Source organism: Erpetoichthys calabaricus, chromosome 8 (genome assembly GCF_900747795.2).
Source record: "Erpetoichthys calabaricus chromosome 8, fErpCal1.3, whole genome shotgun sequence".
Classification (NCBI taxonomy): domain Eukaryota; kingdom Metazoa; phylum Chordata; class Cladistia; order Polypteriformes; family Polypteridae; genus Erpetoichthys; species Erpetoichthys calabaricus.
Window position 1 is genome coordinate 100,715,661 of NC_041401.2, and position 15,260 is coordinate 100,730,920.

At 36.5% G+C, this 15,260-nt stretch overlaps 1 protein-coding gene across 1 annotated transcript in view; it reads right to left on the reverse strand.

Annotated features, from left to right (window-relative positions):
• LOC114655882 (syntaxin-1A) overlaps positions 1–15,260 on the reverse strand; it is a 414,537-nt gene that overhangs the window by 109,917 nt on the left and 289,360 nt on the right. Inside the window, exon 5 of the mRNA XM_028807166.2 lies at positions 7,614–7,687. Within this exon, the coding sequence (XP_028662999.1) occupies positions 7,614–7,687 (74 nt within the window). The remainder of the gene's footprint in view (positions 1–7,613; positions 7,688–15,260) is intronic.

A 15,260-nucleotide genomic window follows, 5' to 3' on the forward strand; every position in this document is an offset into this window, starting at 1 on the left:
CTCGTGCACTAACTCAACCTCTCTTGTGCATTTTCACTCGACTTTTGTCCGGTTTGCCTGCTTCATATGCGTGGTCATGGCCAACGGTAGCAGTTCAAGCAGAGAAGCAGAGGAGCTCGACAATCCTCCAGCATCATTTAAGTCTCATGTGTGGGAGCATTTTGGCTTCCCTGTTAAATATGTTGATGGGAAATGGGTAGTGGATAAAACCACCACAGTTTGTCGACTGTGTGGCACGAGGAAGCCCTATGAGTCTGGCAACACGTCGGGCATGGCCACTCATTTAAAACGACACCACCCTGATGTGACAGGACCCAAGACGATGGCTGCGCAACAACCAAAGATATCCGCGGCATTTAAGCAGCCCTTTGCTGCCCAATCAGACCGGCTAAAGCTATTACAAAAGCTATTGGGGTGTTTATTGCTGCAGACATGAGGCCATATTCCGTTGTGCAAAACAAGGGGTTTAAACATATGACACACGTGCTTGAGCCACGCTATGATATTCCGTCGTGCACTCACTTAAGTGACAATATCCCAAGTATGTATGAGCAGGAAAAGTCAAAAGTTATGGCTGAACTGTCCCAGGCATCTTCTGTGGCCCTAACTACAGACGGGTGGACCTCCAGGGCAACAGAAAGCTATGTGACCGTGACCGCTCATTACATCACAGCTGTGTGGGAGATATGAAGCCCTGTACTGCAGACATGCCCCCTCTATGAGAGTCACACTGGCACAAACCTGGCACACGTATTGACGGAAGCAGTGGCAGAGTGGAGGATAGAGAGGCCCAATACTAATATCCCAGTCACAACAGATAATGCCAAAAACCAAATAAATGCAGTGAATGAAGCAGGACTGGGCTCACAGATAGGGTGCTTTGCACATGCAATTAATTTAGCATCCCAAAAGGGAATGAAAGTGTGTAAGATGGACCGCCTCCTTGGGAGGATCAGGAAGGTGGTTTCCTACTTCCACTGAAGCTCAACAGCTGCTCATGTGCTTAAGACCAAGCAAGAAATGCTACGGCTGCCTACTCATAAGCTCATACATGATGTCACAACAAGGTGGAACTCCACTTATGATATGTTGCAGTGTTATCTTGAGCAGCAGGCAGCTATATACTCTGCACTAACACACAAAACCCTGAAGAAAAATGCCAGAGACATCGTCACCTTGTCTGATGATGATGTTAAAGTGGCAGAGGAGGTCCTCCAGCTGCTCAAACCACTCAAAATGGTTACAACTCTGTTGAGCACTGAAACCTCACCATCTGTGTCCATGATCCTGCCTCTGAAAACAAGGATCCTACAATCCATGGCCCCAAGTGAGGAAGACAGCACCATCGCAAGAGATGTCAAGACTGCATTAGAGAGGACCTGAAGCCCAGATACACTTCACCACCAACCCTACAGGACTACCTTCACAGATCTACTGCACTTGATCCAAGGTTCAAGTCGCTGTCTCACCTAGACCTTGCCCTACGCCTGAGGACATACAGTGATCTCACTACTGAGATTGTGAGCAGTCTTGGCACTGAAGACTGTGAAGAGGTAAAGAAAATAAATATTTTGAAATTATATATTTTTTATTTTTTATGATAATGTTTTTAGTTAAGTTTATTAAGTTATTTATTAAGTTATTGCCACATTTTAATGTCTATGGGAAAAAAAAAGTTTTAATCAATAATGTAACTTTCCCTGCAGCGTCAATATGCAGCACCAACAGGAGCAGACACATCATCTCCTCAAAAGAAGTCGGCAATGGCGGAGCTTTTTGGCGAGACCTTTACACAGAAGGGTATGGTCAGCAAGGAGGTGGTATCCTATGAGGCAGCAAGTGGCATTCCAGTCGATGGTGATCCACTGACTTGGTGGAAAAGCAACGGATGTAAATACCCTCACCTTGCCACAATGGCAAGACACCATCTTGCTGTGCCTGGCACTTTAGTGCCTAGCGAGAGGGTGTTCTCAACAGCAGGGGACATAGTTACAGCAAAGAGATCTACACTTTCCCCAGAAAATGTAGACATCCTCATGTTTTTGAAAAAAAATTTGAAATTATAAGCTCAGGTCTGCTTTGCTTTCTTTCTTCTTTTTTGATGATGTGGACATAAGCTAGCTTTTATTTCTCTCTCCATGTTCAAAGTAAGAAGCAATAATGCCTTAAATTGCATTTAAAGTTGTTTTTATTGTGTCCACATTATTGGAAATAGTTATCATGCCCTATATTGCACCTTAATTTGTATTTATATAATTGAGCGGAATGAATCTTGAGTTGAATGTTTTTTGATGGGCAAAAAATACTTAACTAAATAAATGGAGAGTTAAATTTGTCTTGTCTTTTTTTTTTTTTTTTTGCTGATCCGAAAATTGATCCGATCCATGACTTAAAACCGTGATCCGATCCGAACCATGAGTTTTTTGATCCGTTGCACCACTATGTAAAACTAATACTGCCCATGCCTGAGGAATCACCTACCTAGAGTGTTATTATATATATGGCAGCATCATGCTACAGAGATGCTTTTCACGTGCTGGAACTGGCAACCTTGTCAGAGTTGAAGGGACAATGGATGGACACAAATACCACACAGTGTTATAGGAGAACTAGTTCCAGCCTGCTGTGAACCTACGGCTCAGGAGAAGATTCATCTTTCAACATGACAATGACCCTAAGCATAAGGCCAAAGCAACACTGGAATGGCTCAGAAACAGAAAGGTGAATGTTTCTGAATGGCCAACAACAACAACATTTATTTATATAGCACATTTTCATACAAATAATGTAGCTCAAAGTGCTTTACATGATTAAGAAAGAGGAAAAAAAAAAGACAAAATAAGAATTAAAATAAGAGAACACTAATTAACATAAAATAAAAGTAAGGTCCGATGGCCAGGGAGGACAGAAAAACCAAAAAAAAACTCCAGACGGCTGGAGAAAAAATAAACTCTGCAGGGGTTCCAGGCCATGAGACTGTCCAGTCCCCTCTAGGCATTCTACCTAACATAAATGACCTCAATCAGTCCTCATTGCATTCAGGGTTCTCATGGAAGGATTTGATGATGACGGTCACGTGGACTTCTGGTCTTTAATCCATCAATGGAGGGACATCACGGTGCTTTGATCAGGTGGTGGTGGCACAGATTGCTAAGTCAAAGCCCTGATCTTAACCCTATTAAGAATCTGTAGCACTATTTGAAAAGTGCTGTCAAGAGGTTCTATCCCACCAACGTAGAGGATCTCTATAAATTCTGCCAAGAAGAATAGGGAAGAACCACTCCTGAACAATCTGCAAAACTGGGACCTACTTTCCTTGAAAGAATCAAGGCTGTTATTGCAGTAAAAGGGTTCTTGACAAAGTATTAATGTGCTGGGCTTCAATACTTATGCAAACACTAACTTCTGAGTGTTTCTTCTTCAGTCAAATATCTGCAGAAATTGGTTTATTTTGAATTTGGAAATGTATTGTTACAGCATAAGAGTTCATTTTAAATATACTAAATGGATAAATATGTGTACAAGTCTTTTGTCATGCATAAAATTATGATGACTTTCAAGGGGATCTAATACTTTTGCACACCACTGTAGTAGATTAAGCAGAACTAAAGAAACAAAGTAAATATTATTTTTATGGAACCTGACAGGTTAATTTTTAGCTAACTTACTGTACAGCTTTCATGCTAGTATAGTATTACTGTGCTTGTCTATTATTCAAAACACAAGGCATCATATTTCAAGTAATCTGTATTAGAAAAGGTGTATATAAAACAAAGTTTGAACATTACATATCAGTAATGTGCATGATTTAGTTTATTGGCTTTTTAATGACAGTGTTCATGAACTGTTTTGTCTACCATGTTTATTTGGGACTTAACTAAGAATAATTAAAAAGTATATAGAAATAATAGGAGAATCTAGTACCAAATCCATTGTTTTATTTCTACCTGCAATCAAACTGAAACAGAAATCAGATCAAATTTGATTCCTGCTCTGCAAGTCATTGATTGGGATTTTAAATGGCATCTTATTCTGTTGGGATTTACCTTTCCTTCTCACTGTCACTCACAGGAAAATGATCACTCTGATAAGGCAGACAAAAATGTTGCCTGCCATCAAGTTCAAGTTAATATCCCATGACATTCACTTGCTTCATAAATGTATGATTTGCTTGTTCTTATGATCTGACTCTCTCATGTCCATTCTTACTTTTTCAAACATGCTCTAAGGACTAGAAAGTTAAGGATTTGTTTAAACCCTGCTATGTAGTCATAATGTAACTCACACACTTACTCTTTCCCTGGATTTGAAGTTAACAAGTTTCTACCATTTGCATTTTTTATATGAAGTACCAGTACAGGTCTGTGGTAGCAGGAGAATAACTTATTTTTACTTTGGAACAAGAGTTTACAATATACATATTTTTCTTTTCTTTACTACATTCCCAAAGTTGTGGATTTCTGTATAGTATTTATTGTTGTACTTTGCTTTTTATAATTTTATGTCATCTATCCATCTATTTAATGCCAATAATCTACTTCAGGGACCTCAGGTGCATGACAGGAACATGCTGCTTTTCATCTCCAAGCTGGTAGAATCTGCCCATAGATAATACATAAAGAACCTGTTTCATCATATTTGCTTATTTTTTTTCTTAATGATTTGATTTGGCTTTTTTATTATTAGGTATAATTATACTCCTCATACTTTGGCCAAGTATTTATTGTTCTTTTTAAACCTCATTTAATAATGTAGCACATCTTTTGCCTGTTTTTGCTTGGGTACAGCAGTACTGTGCTTTGGACCTAACCATTATAATGCAATACATCCCATTTTTAAATGCTATATTTTGCTTTGAAATTCTTTTCCCTCCAATTTCTCTAGCCTTTTGATTTCTTAAATGCATAATTATATGTAGCTTGTGACAGAACAAATATAATTTATGAAAATAAATTTAGATGTTAATGCAGAGCTGGCTGTACATAATTGTAAAAGACTAATTCCAAGTCTGTCCTCTGCTTTCTCCTGCAATCTAACTGCATCTTCACTGCAGAGCACTCAATGTGCTTGTGATTTTTTGATTTAAAGCTGCTGAATTGAACTTCATCTACATCTCTTGACAATCAGGTGCCTCTTGAAGATTTAATAATAATAGTAATAATTCTTTACATTTATTTAGCACTCTTCTCACTACTCAAAGCACTTTTCATAGTAAACAGGGCAGGATCATAGATTGTTAGAGTGCCATCTAGTCAAGGCAGTAACTGCAGAAAGAAATTTGTTGATTAAAATAGTCTAATATTTATTAAAGTATAATTAAAAATTGATTAAAATATTCTAATTTTTGTAAATACTATGAAAAACTTTGGAAACCACTGATCAACTATTCAAGAATAAGGACATTAAAAAATGCATGCTCGTTTAAATAAAATTATAGCATTTTTTCGTTGGAGCACTGGTAACCATCATGCTAACGTGGTCAGAAGGGACAACATCAGGGAAAAATCTGTAGCAGACATCTGAAATACTGAATGCAGGTAATGAGACTTCAGTTAAAACAGAGCCATTGCAACTAACCCAAGCGAAACGTTCAATTTCACTTTCAGTCCCAATATACAATGAAGTAACATCAAGCAATTTCTATTACAATTTGGCATTACAGAATCACATTTTTAACTATCTTAATAATAACCTCTCTTCAAAAAAACATATTGCCACATATTTGACTTCCTCCTGCATATTACTGCCTTAACAGATTCAAAATCACCCCATATTTATAAAAGTTAAAGCAAGAACAAGTAAGTGTGGAACATCACTCACTAAACCAACAATACAGACTCCAAACAAAAATTGAATGGCCAGTAAATTAATTTTACCCCATAACTGAAATGTGAACATTGAGAGATTACCACAAATAATGATATAATGTAATACAAAAAAAGAAAACTCTTTGTAAGATAATTTTGTGTATTTTGGCAGAAAACTCCCAGTTTTCTCAAAGATACAATTCCTATACAGTCAAATCACAAGTTCAGACTTTACGATGTACAGTAATCCCTCGCTACTTCGCGGTTCACTTTTCGCGGATTCACGACTTCGCGGATTTTATATGTAAGCATATCTAAATACATAACGCGGATTTTTCGCTGCTTCGCGGGTTTCTGCGGACAATGGGTCTGTTTACTTGCTTCCTCACTTGGTTTGCCCAGTTGATTTCATACAAGAAATGCTATTGGCGGATTGCTGAGAAGCTACCCAATCAGAGCACGCAGTTAAGTTCCTGTGTGCTGCTGATTGGCTCAGCGACGAGTGTTGCATTAACCAGGAAGTCTCATCTCACTCATTTATCATTAACGTGCTAATGCTTCAGGGGCCGTGTCCAAGCACCAACAGAAGATGCAAATGATTGCAGAAAAGGTAAAAGTTTTGGATATGTTGAAGGAAGGGAACAGCTACACCGCTGCAGGACATCGATTCTCTTTATTTAAAAAGGAGGAAAAGCATATAAGATCTACAGCCGCAGTGTCCTTTAACCAGGGTGCAAAACGAGTTGCAAGTGGACGTGATAAGGCAGTAGTCTGGATGGAATCTGCTTTAGGAATCTTTGCAACAAGGTCGACGACGTCATGACCTCCTACAAGCTGCTACGTGTACTTCGCTATACAGTAAGTGTAAACTTATCTACCGATTTCATATTGCTTAGCAGTTGTTCCTGTTTTTAATAGAGTAAATGGTGGGTTGTAAACAATACAGGGAGGGTTTAAAAACGTCCAAATACACGTTAAATAATTAAAAAATATAGTGTCCCTACTTCGCGGAAATTCAGTTATCGCGGTCGGCGATAAGTGAGGGATTACTGTACACTAAATGTAAAGTACATAAGTTATCAATTATTTATTTATTTTGAATGTATTATTATTATCTATTTACAAACAGAATGTTAATGATGATTTGGGTACAAATTTGGGTAGAAAACTCCTCAGTTTTAAATTACTTTTTCTGTTTTCATTGATGTATCCAGTCATGTGGTCATGATATTTTTGTATGTTTTATGATTTTAGCAGGCTGTTTTTCTAAAAACAATACGCTCAAAGTACAAGCATTTTCTTCAGTATTGGTATTAAAAGAACACAGATTCAATGCTAGGCGGTGTGGGGATGTTACTGTTTCAACATAGAAGTGCAAGGTTGTGAGTCTCCCATAAAAGCACTATGTCTGACAACTACAAAGCAAAATATTTTATTACATAAGATAAACTCCTGGATTATTGAGTTAAACGTTTTTTTTCTCTTTTCAGCTTCTTCTTGTGTTTATACTTGAAAGCTCTTGTATTAGAGTTTGTGTAAAAACATCAATTTGTAGTAATTTGTTTAATTCACCCTATTTGAAATGGCCAGATGATGAGGCATGGTAATACCTAGAGTTTTTTAAATTATTAATAACGTGACATTGTTTCTTGAAAGCCATACTGACTGAAGTTGTTTGTGACAGTAAACACTTGGATTGACAATTGTTACACATAATTTACAGTTATTTTCATCTTCTATAAACCGCATAGAAAAATACATAGTGGCAGTTTTGAAAAAAGATGAATTCAAATGGATAACTCTTACCTGTGTCTTTCGTATTCGAAGATCTGCGGAAGACCTGTTTAGCCCTTCTTCTTGTTCAATGCTCTGTTCAATACCTGAAGATCACAAAAAAAAAACAAATAAGTGGCGCCAGGGACCTAAGCCAAAAAACACAAACCCATTGACAGTCTCTTCAATGTTTGTACATTCATCTTGTGAGGGTTTTCCCAAGGTATTCCAGTTTCTTCCCATGTGCCAAACAAATACATGTTAGTGTATTGACCAATGACTCCAAACTAACATTGAAAAATCTGTGTGCCAAGATAAGCATAATGAAATGAATGCCCTTTCCATTCAGGTTCAGTTCTTGCCTTTCATCTAATGCTGCTGTGATAAACCACAAACATGTAAAAATGTGAAAACATAATGATGTCTTTTTCTTCATATAATGCTGTATGACTGTGTTCTTTGGTTAAATCTGTTTGACCAAAGCCATACCAGGCCAGGACTCAGGTGGACAGTATGTTTTATGTAGCATGGCCAGTATTTATATGATAGCCTCTGTAATACATCAACCCAACTCAGCTTGTTTAACAAACAAGTATATTACTGACCTTTTTTGTTTTGGCATAATGGGGGTCTTCGCTGAAATTCAAACAGTTGTTCAGGACATTTGTCAGGTCCTGCTTATCTTCTTGGCCTACTCTTTACTGATTTTCAGTATTTGCGCCAGACCAGTACTACTTCTAAAGCCAGTGAGAAGCTCTTTATATTCCCACAAATCTAGTGCTATTTTATACTCCTGACACCTAACCTTTTAACTTTAACCACTTGTAGACGATTGTTGTGAATGGTTTCAATAAGTATAGCCTTATTTTAAAAAGACAGACAGACAGACAGACAGACAGACAGACAGACAGACAGACAGACAGACAGACAGACAGACAGATAGATAGATAGATAGATAGATAGATAGATAGATAGATAGATAGATAGATAGATAGATAGATAGATAGGATACTTTATTAATCCCAAGGGGAAATTCACATACTCCACCAGCAGCATACTGATTAAAGACTGATAAAACTGTAGGTATAACAGACAATAACTTTGCATAATGTTAACGTTTACCCCCCCGGGTGTAATTGAAGAGTCGCATAGTGTGGGGAAGGAACGATCTCCTCAGTCTGTCAGTGGAGCAGGACACTGACAGCAGTCTGTCGCTGAAGCTGCTCCTCTGTCTGGAGATGATACTGTTTAGTGGATGCAGTGCTTTCTCCATGATTGACAGGAGCTTGCTCAGCGCTGGTCGCTCTGCCGCAGATGTCAAACTGTCCAGCTCCATGCCTACAATACAGCCTGCCTTCCTCACCAGTTTGTCCAGGCGTGAGGCGTCCTTCTTCTTTATGCTGCCTCCCCAGCACACCACTGCATAGAAGTGGGCACTCGCCACAACCGTCTGATAGAACATCTGCAGCGAATGGTTTCCAATAAGTATAGTCTTACTTAAAAAGTATACACAGTGAATAAAATAATTAAAATGACGACATGTTAACCATGTTACTTGTTAACCTTTAAAAGTAAAGTCTTGCTAGAAGGAGATGAAACCTTTGTTAGTTTTAAAGGATGAACAGATATGTATAAAGTAAAGACAGAATATTAAAGAATATTTATATGTGTCACAAACAAATTATTAAATGGCAATTCCAGGGGAATTAAAGTTTAACCTTAGAACAGAAGAGTAAAGGTTTTCTTTAACCTGTAGGAGTAGTTACAAAAAATACTAAAAATCATAACTAAACTAAACTAAAAAAACACTACAAATACAAAAAAAAGAATTTAATTAAGGCAAGAATGAATTTAGAAAGGAGAAATATACAAAAGGTTATTATAATTTTGCTATAATTAATAATCACCAATATATTTATGTTTGTTAAAAGCCGGGTGGTTTTTCAGCCAAGGCCCCTCTAGAGATTTATTTTCACCTGTAGTTTCACCAGCTGGAGTTTTTGTTTTCCTTTCATCCCTACCCATCTGACATAGCATTTGTTTATTAAACTAGATATTTACATTTCACTCTTGTAGTCTTAAATAACCTTTTATAAATAAAAGCTTTTTATTTTCATTTTTGTAAAAAAAATTACTTATTCTTTTTCAAAATTGATTATTGTTGTCTGGATGGTTGAGACGTTACACAGCAATAGTGTAATGAGGGGACCATTCAGTGTCAGAGAATTCAAAAAGTAAATACCAGGTAAACTGAAAGTCATCCATTAATGTCAGACATCTGTGGATTGCAGGTTTAAAGCAAAATTGTTTTAAGAAATGCCACAAACTTAGCTATGCTAAGAATTTAGCTTAAAGGCCCAAATGTACAGCTGCAGCATTACTCCCCAACATATCACTGAATCACCTTATTGAATAAAATTATAATGTATGTGTTGTGAATAATTATGGGTAACTTGAAAACATGCGGTTCCTCAAATGACGGTGGTACATCCAGAGCAAGCAGAACATTTCAATTTTGGGTACATGGGGTTTTGTATTAAGGAGAAAAAATAACGCACAACAGTGAGCCCCATTGTTGATCAAACATTCGAAAGTAGTGCTCTTCAACTAAACATCGATGTAAAGAAGTAAAAGCAATGTTTGCACTTGGGCGGAGGTTGTGAGTATTTGATCTCCCCATTTGTCAGCATACATTTCTCTTTCATTGTCGTTACTGCATTCTATAGCACGGAGTATGTGTGGCATGCCAATGAGGCACAGTATTAGCCAGCTGCTCAATGGCTCTACATTCAGACTTACCACTCAGTATGCTTTGCCTTAAATTATTAAACCACAACCCAAAGTGTGAATCCATATTCTTAACTTGTATATATCATTCAAATATCAATATGAGCATTGAATATTCATGAAACATGTTAATTTGTCTTACAAAATAAACTGCAACAAGGGCATTCCTGAACAACAGTAAGCAAATCAAACCCAGTGACTTAAAATTTTATTCATCCCCCCAATGCCTGATGTCAGCTCCTAACAAGCGGCATGGTACTATTTTAAAAACAAAAATAAATCATAGCTAATCATTCAGTAATTAAGTCACCCCAGAGGAGCCTGTGTCAGTTCCAGGTTGTTGCCATGGGAGATTTAAAATGAAGCAAATCAAATTCAGCAATTCAATAATTAAGTTACACTTGACTGTCCACTGCCAGTCCCCAGTGACTGATTCAGGCTTCATGCAAATAAACTCGCTCAAGACTGTGATCCATTTCTAAGGGCACTTGTCTTTGAACTTTGACCACATCTAATAACTGACCCAGGAGTGTTTCAAATGTTCATTTTATTAATCAGACCAATTATTTAATCATTAAGCTACCACAATTTTTTTTTCACCAGTGATAATAAATAATTTAGATCCTTTTAACATAACTTGTACTTACCATTAGTGAATGATAAGGGTAAGGAGCAGAAGTAAGTGAAGTAAAACAGCAAACTACTGAAACAGCTTTCTAACTGTATGCTGCAAACAAGCTCAGCTGCACACAAATGACAAAAGGTTTGAGACCTTAAAAATAAAACCATAAAGGAGGCCAGAATCCTAGCCATCAGAGAATGTAACACTTCAAGATATCCTGAGTTCCTACTCAACAGGCGGGCTTCAGCCCACATCGGGCCAAATGGGGCTTTGGCTTCAAAAATTCAACAATTTAAGCAGTGTCCTAAAATAATCCAATTGCTCCACAAGGATGGGGTAAATGTCAATCCCTGGCTTTTCCAAAAAATAGCAACTAAAGGAATCTGCATAAAATATTGACTTAATAACAAAATATGGAGAAATAATCCAAAATTCAAAGACAGAGCACAATTAATGAAAACCAAGGAAATCAATAGAAGGCAATACTCACAAAAAACTCACAATTCCACTAGACTGCATTCAGTGTGACCACAAGGAATTAATTTCCCAAGTCTGCTTTTATAGGCTGGGGGAGGTCCCTTAGCGGTAAAGTAAGGATGGCCCCACCTCTTAGGCGTCCACCCACATAACACAAGGAACATAACAAAACACGATTACACACATAGAAACCAAATAATAGATAGACACAATTAACAGAAAATATATAATTTGAGAAAAAGAACAATATTAACAGAAAAGATTGTAAAGAGTAAATAAAAAAATTAACAAAACAATAGATAAAAGAAATTTAAACATAAGCCAGGGGAGGAAATCTGGCTGAAACATAACACTCATGTAACATTTTGTGCTAACAGTTAGCAGCTTACCACTTTATTTTAACATTTGGTTGGGTTTTAAGAGGCCATGTACAAAGTGTTAGCACCCATTTGTTTTTGTAATACATTTTTTATTCTTCAAACCATGGGAACATTTATTTTTAAATTCTGAAGAAAATTCAAATGTTTGTTTAAAATAACTTTATAACTTAAAATAACTTATAATGTATTCCTTCTTTACCACTTTCACTTTTTATGCCATCTTGTGTATTTGTAGGTCCTACTGTATCAGTTCCTAAACTTTGTATGTGGAAAAGAAGGGAGTAACAAAGACTCTGAATGTGATTTTTTAATTTGTGTGAATAAGGGTCATGAAATGGAATGCTGAGAAAATGGAAGCCAAAGACTTCATCCAGCTTTTGTCATACCTACAGGTCTAAAAATATCCAGTTTTACATTGTGCAAATGATGTCCCAGAAGTCTCAATTTTATTTGGGATTCCTGTGTAGTCCTAAAAATCATACACACAAATGGCAATTGCTTTAAAGGCCACTGAACATCAAGGCTGCATATAAAATGTGAAAATATATAAGATGATATGAGGCTGTATTAAACAGAGGGGCTAATGTTTGCCTTCTTATCTCACACACTCACTTGCTAAGGCTTCATGCCAGCCCCAACTGCCTGTTTTTCAAAAAGAAGTAATCATTAAATTCAGTCAGCTGCATAAGATATTGCTTATTAACAGGTGAAGTCAGGACCTTGATGCTCCAAACTTTAAAATGGAGGGAAACCTGCTTTTTTAGAGCTTTTAAAAAGTTCTTTACTTAAGTAAATGTAAGGCCCTAGTGAAGGATCTAAGTGGAAGGTTGGGATTCGGTTTATTAGGCATGTGAAAGGATTTTCCTTCATTTGGATGGGTTAGGATTATTCAAAAATGATTCATTATTAATTACAATATAAAGCAAAATAATGGCAAAATGTGTTTAGTGGTCTGTAACTTGCAAAGTAATATATCTTATGTATTAGGAGAATGCCATTGGCCTCTGAAAATGCAGACATTGCACTGCATACACATCTTTTGCTGAAAACAATTTGAGCATAAATACATTTAAATAGCAAGATCAAGCAGCACATGTTGTCATGATAGGTTGTCACATCCCCACCTTCAGAGAATGTGCAGATCTTGTGGCTTTGGCTTAGAGAGCTTCTTAGTTGCTCATAAAGCTAAGAAGCTCATTAGCTACATGCCTCCTTTCCTCGCTTTGGGTGACATTTGCTGGGTGAAGACAAATTTGTTTCATTAAATGCAAGTAACTTTACTATATTTGCAAGAGTACAAGGGGACTTATTACTAGAATAAATGGAGAGTGCCTGCATCTTAACAAAAATGTCATAGTGGAATATTGTTACATTTTTTATAAAAATGTATCTCTTTCATATGTAGGTTTATATAAAAGGGATGCTAGATTATTATTATTGTACTTTGCTACAAAATACTAAATGTCCAAATTTAAAAATTTGAAAAAGTAAACACTTTTGTTTGCTTTTTTTATACTGTCCTCCTCAGCACAGAAGACATCTGAAGGATCACGCTGAGAAAGCCACCACCTCTGAAGGCACTTTCAGACATGGGCTATGTGCCTGATCACTGCCACTGCATGATTAGTTTTTAACACTCACTGTAAATCTCAAGGTGAGTAAGGAGTAGCGGACATAATTATGTGTAAATCAATGAATGGTGTTAATCAGTAACCATCTGAAAAACAGTGTGGTCTGCAGACCATTGAGCTGCTCTCTGATACTCTTAGACTGCTCTGCATTTTATATTTGCATAAATTAGGAGAACAGTGAAGATGATTTTTAATATGGCACAAAGTCTGCAGTCATTCTCATCCAATATGCCACATTTTGGTCTTGGGGCTTTAACTACTGAAAACTGTAGAAATCTCTTGACAAACTTCTATTGACATGGAACCTGCCTAGCGAAGAACAATAAACCTCTTGATCTTTCCGATGGGACAATTAAGGGACACACAAATCGATAATGAAACTGAAACTAGGCTCTGCAGATCACAAGAGTGTGTACCTTCTCCCTTTACAAGACAGCCAAGAAAAGAGAAAAACATACACAAAAATACAATGAATGTCTGGAGTGAAGATTCGATTTACAGATTGGCATATGTGTAAAGGTGCCAAGTGCTTGTAGCTATATTAGTTTTTGTGAATGTATTCTTATCCCATGAATTAAGGTCTACACAGGATCAATGAATCCATAATGTCATTATTATAAAAAAGAAAATGTTTTTAGACAAAGTAATATTACTGAGATACATGCTGCACAGAGGGATTGAAAGCTTGAAATTAAAACAGATAAACAAGATTATAAGGATAGAATTGAACAGAAATTGTCCACACAATGAGCTCTGCTCTGCTGATCAGACATTACAACTTTAGCATGGCAGGATACATCAAAAACTAACAATAGTTTAAGGATTACAGGTTCTAACATCATCTGTTTTTTAGTTAATGGGTTTAATGAGTTTTAGTTAAGATTTGAGCATGTGCAGTGCTTGAAGTAGAACATTTATAACAAAGGACAGATTTTTTTTGTTAAAAGGAATGTAGAGAACATTGTCAGAAAATTAAAAGCAAATAAAAGTGCTGGGGCAGACCTCCTTAATGGAAGCCCAGTTTTTCTTCTAATTATCAGGTTGTTGTTAGAACAGCAAAAGGTTCCAAAGTTGCGGAAACAGGTTATGTCAATCCCTATAGCTAAAATCCCAAAACCTTAAATAACTTCGGCACAGTGGTCTTCACATCACTGGTTATGAAATCATTTGAAGAGCTGAAAAAGAGGAGGCTGACAGAGACGACTCAGGCTTTATTAAATCCATCTGTTTGCCTAAAAGTTTAATATCGGGACAGAGAATGCAATTGTTAATTTGCTTCATTTGCTGTATAACCAAATGGAGGGCACCAATATTCATGCTAGCCTCCTGATTGTTGATTTCTCATCAGCTTTTAATACCATGCAATCACACCTTTTTGATAAGAATCTTGTTAAATATTTTAATTTGAACTGATAAGGTGGTTGATTTCACTTTTTAACAGGTAGGACTTAAAAAAAAAACCTAAAAAAGGTTGACTTTCATAAACATCCACAGGTTTACGCCATGGGTTGAACAGTTATTATTATTATCAATCATTAGTCATCTCTTAATATTGGTTCAATTTTTATATATAATATATATAAGCTGATGTTATAAGTATTATGTTCACTACTATATTTTATGTCTGATGGCTAGCTGTTGTGTTCTCTGTTTTTAATTAGACATCTTGGTCTGTCTGTTAAAACCTGCTGACAAACCAAATACTCCTATTGGGACAAAAACTTGATATTAATTGAACTAAATATTGTTATTCTCAAAGCATTTTTCTTAAACATTAGGAGAG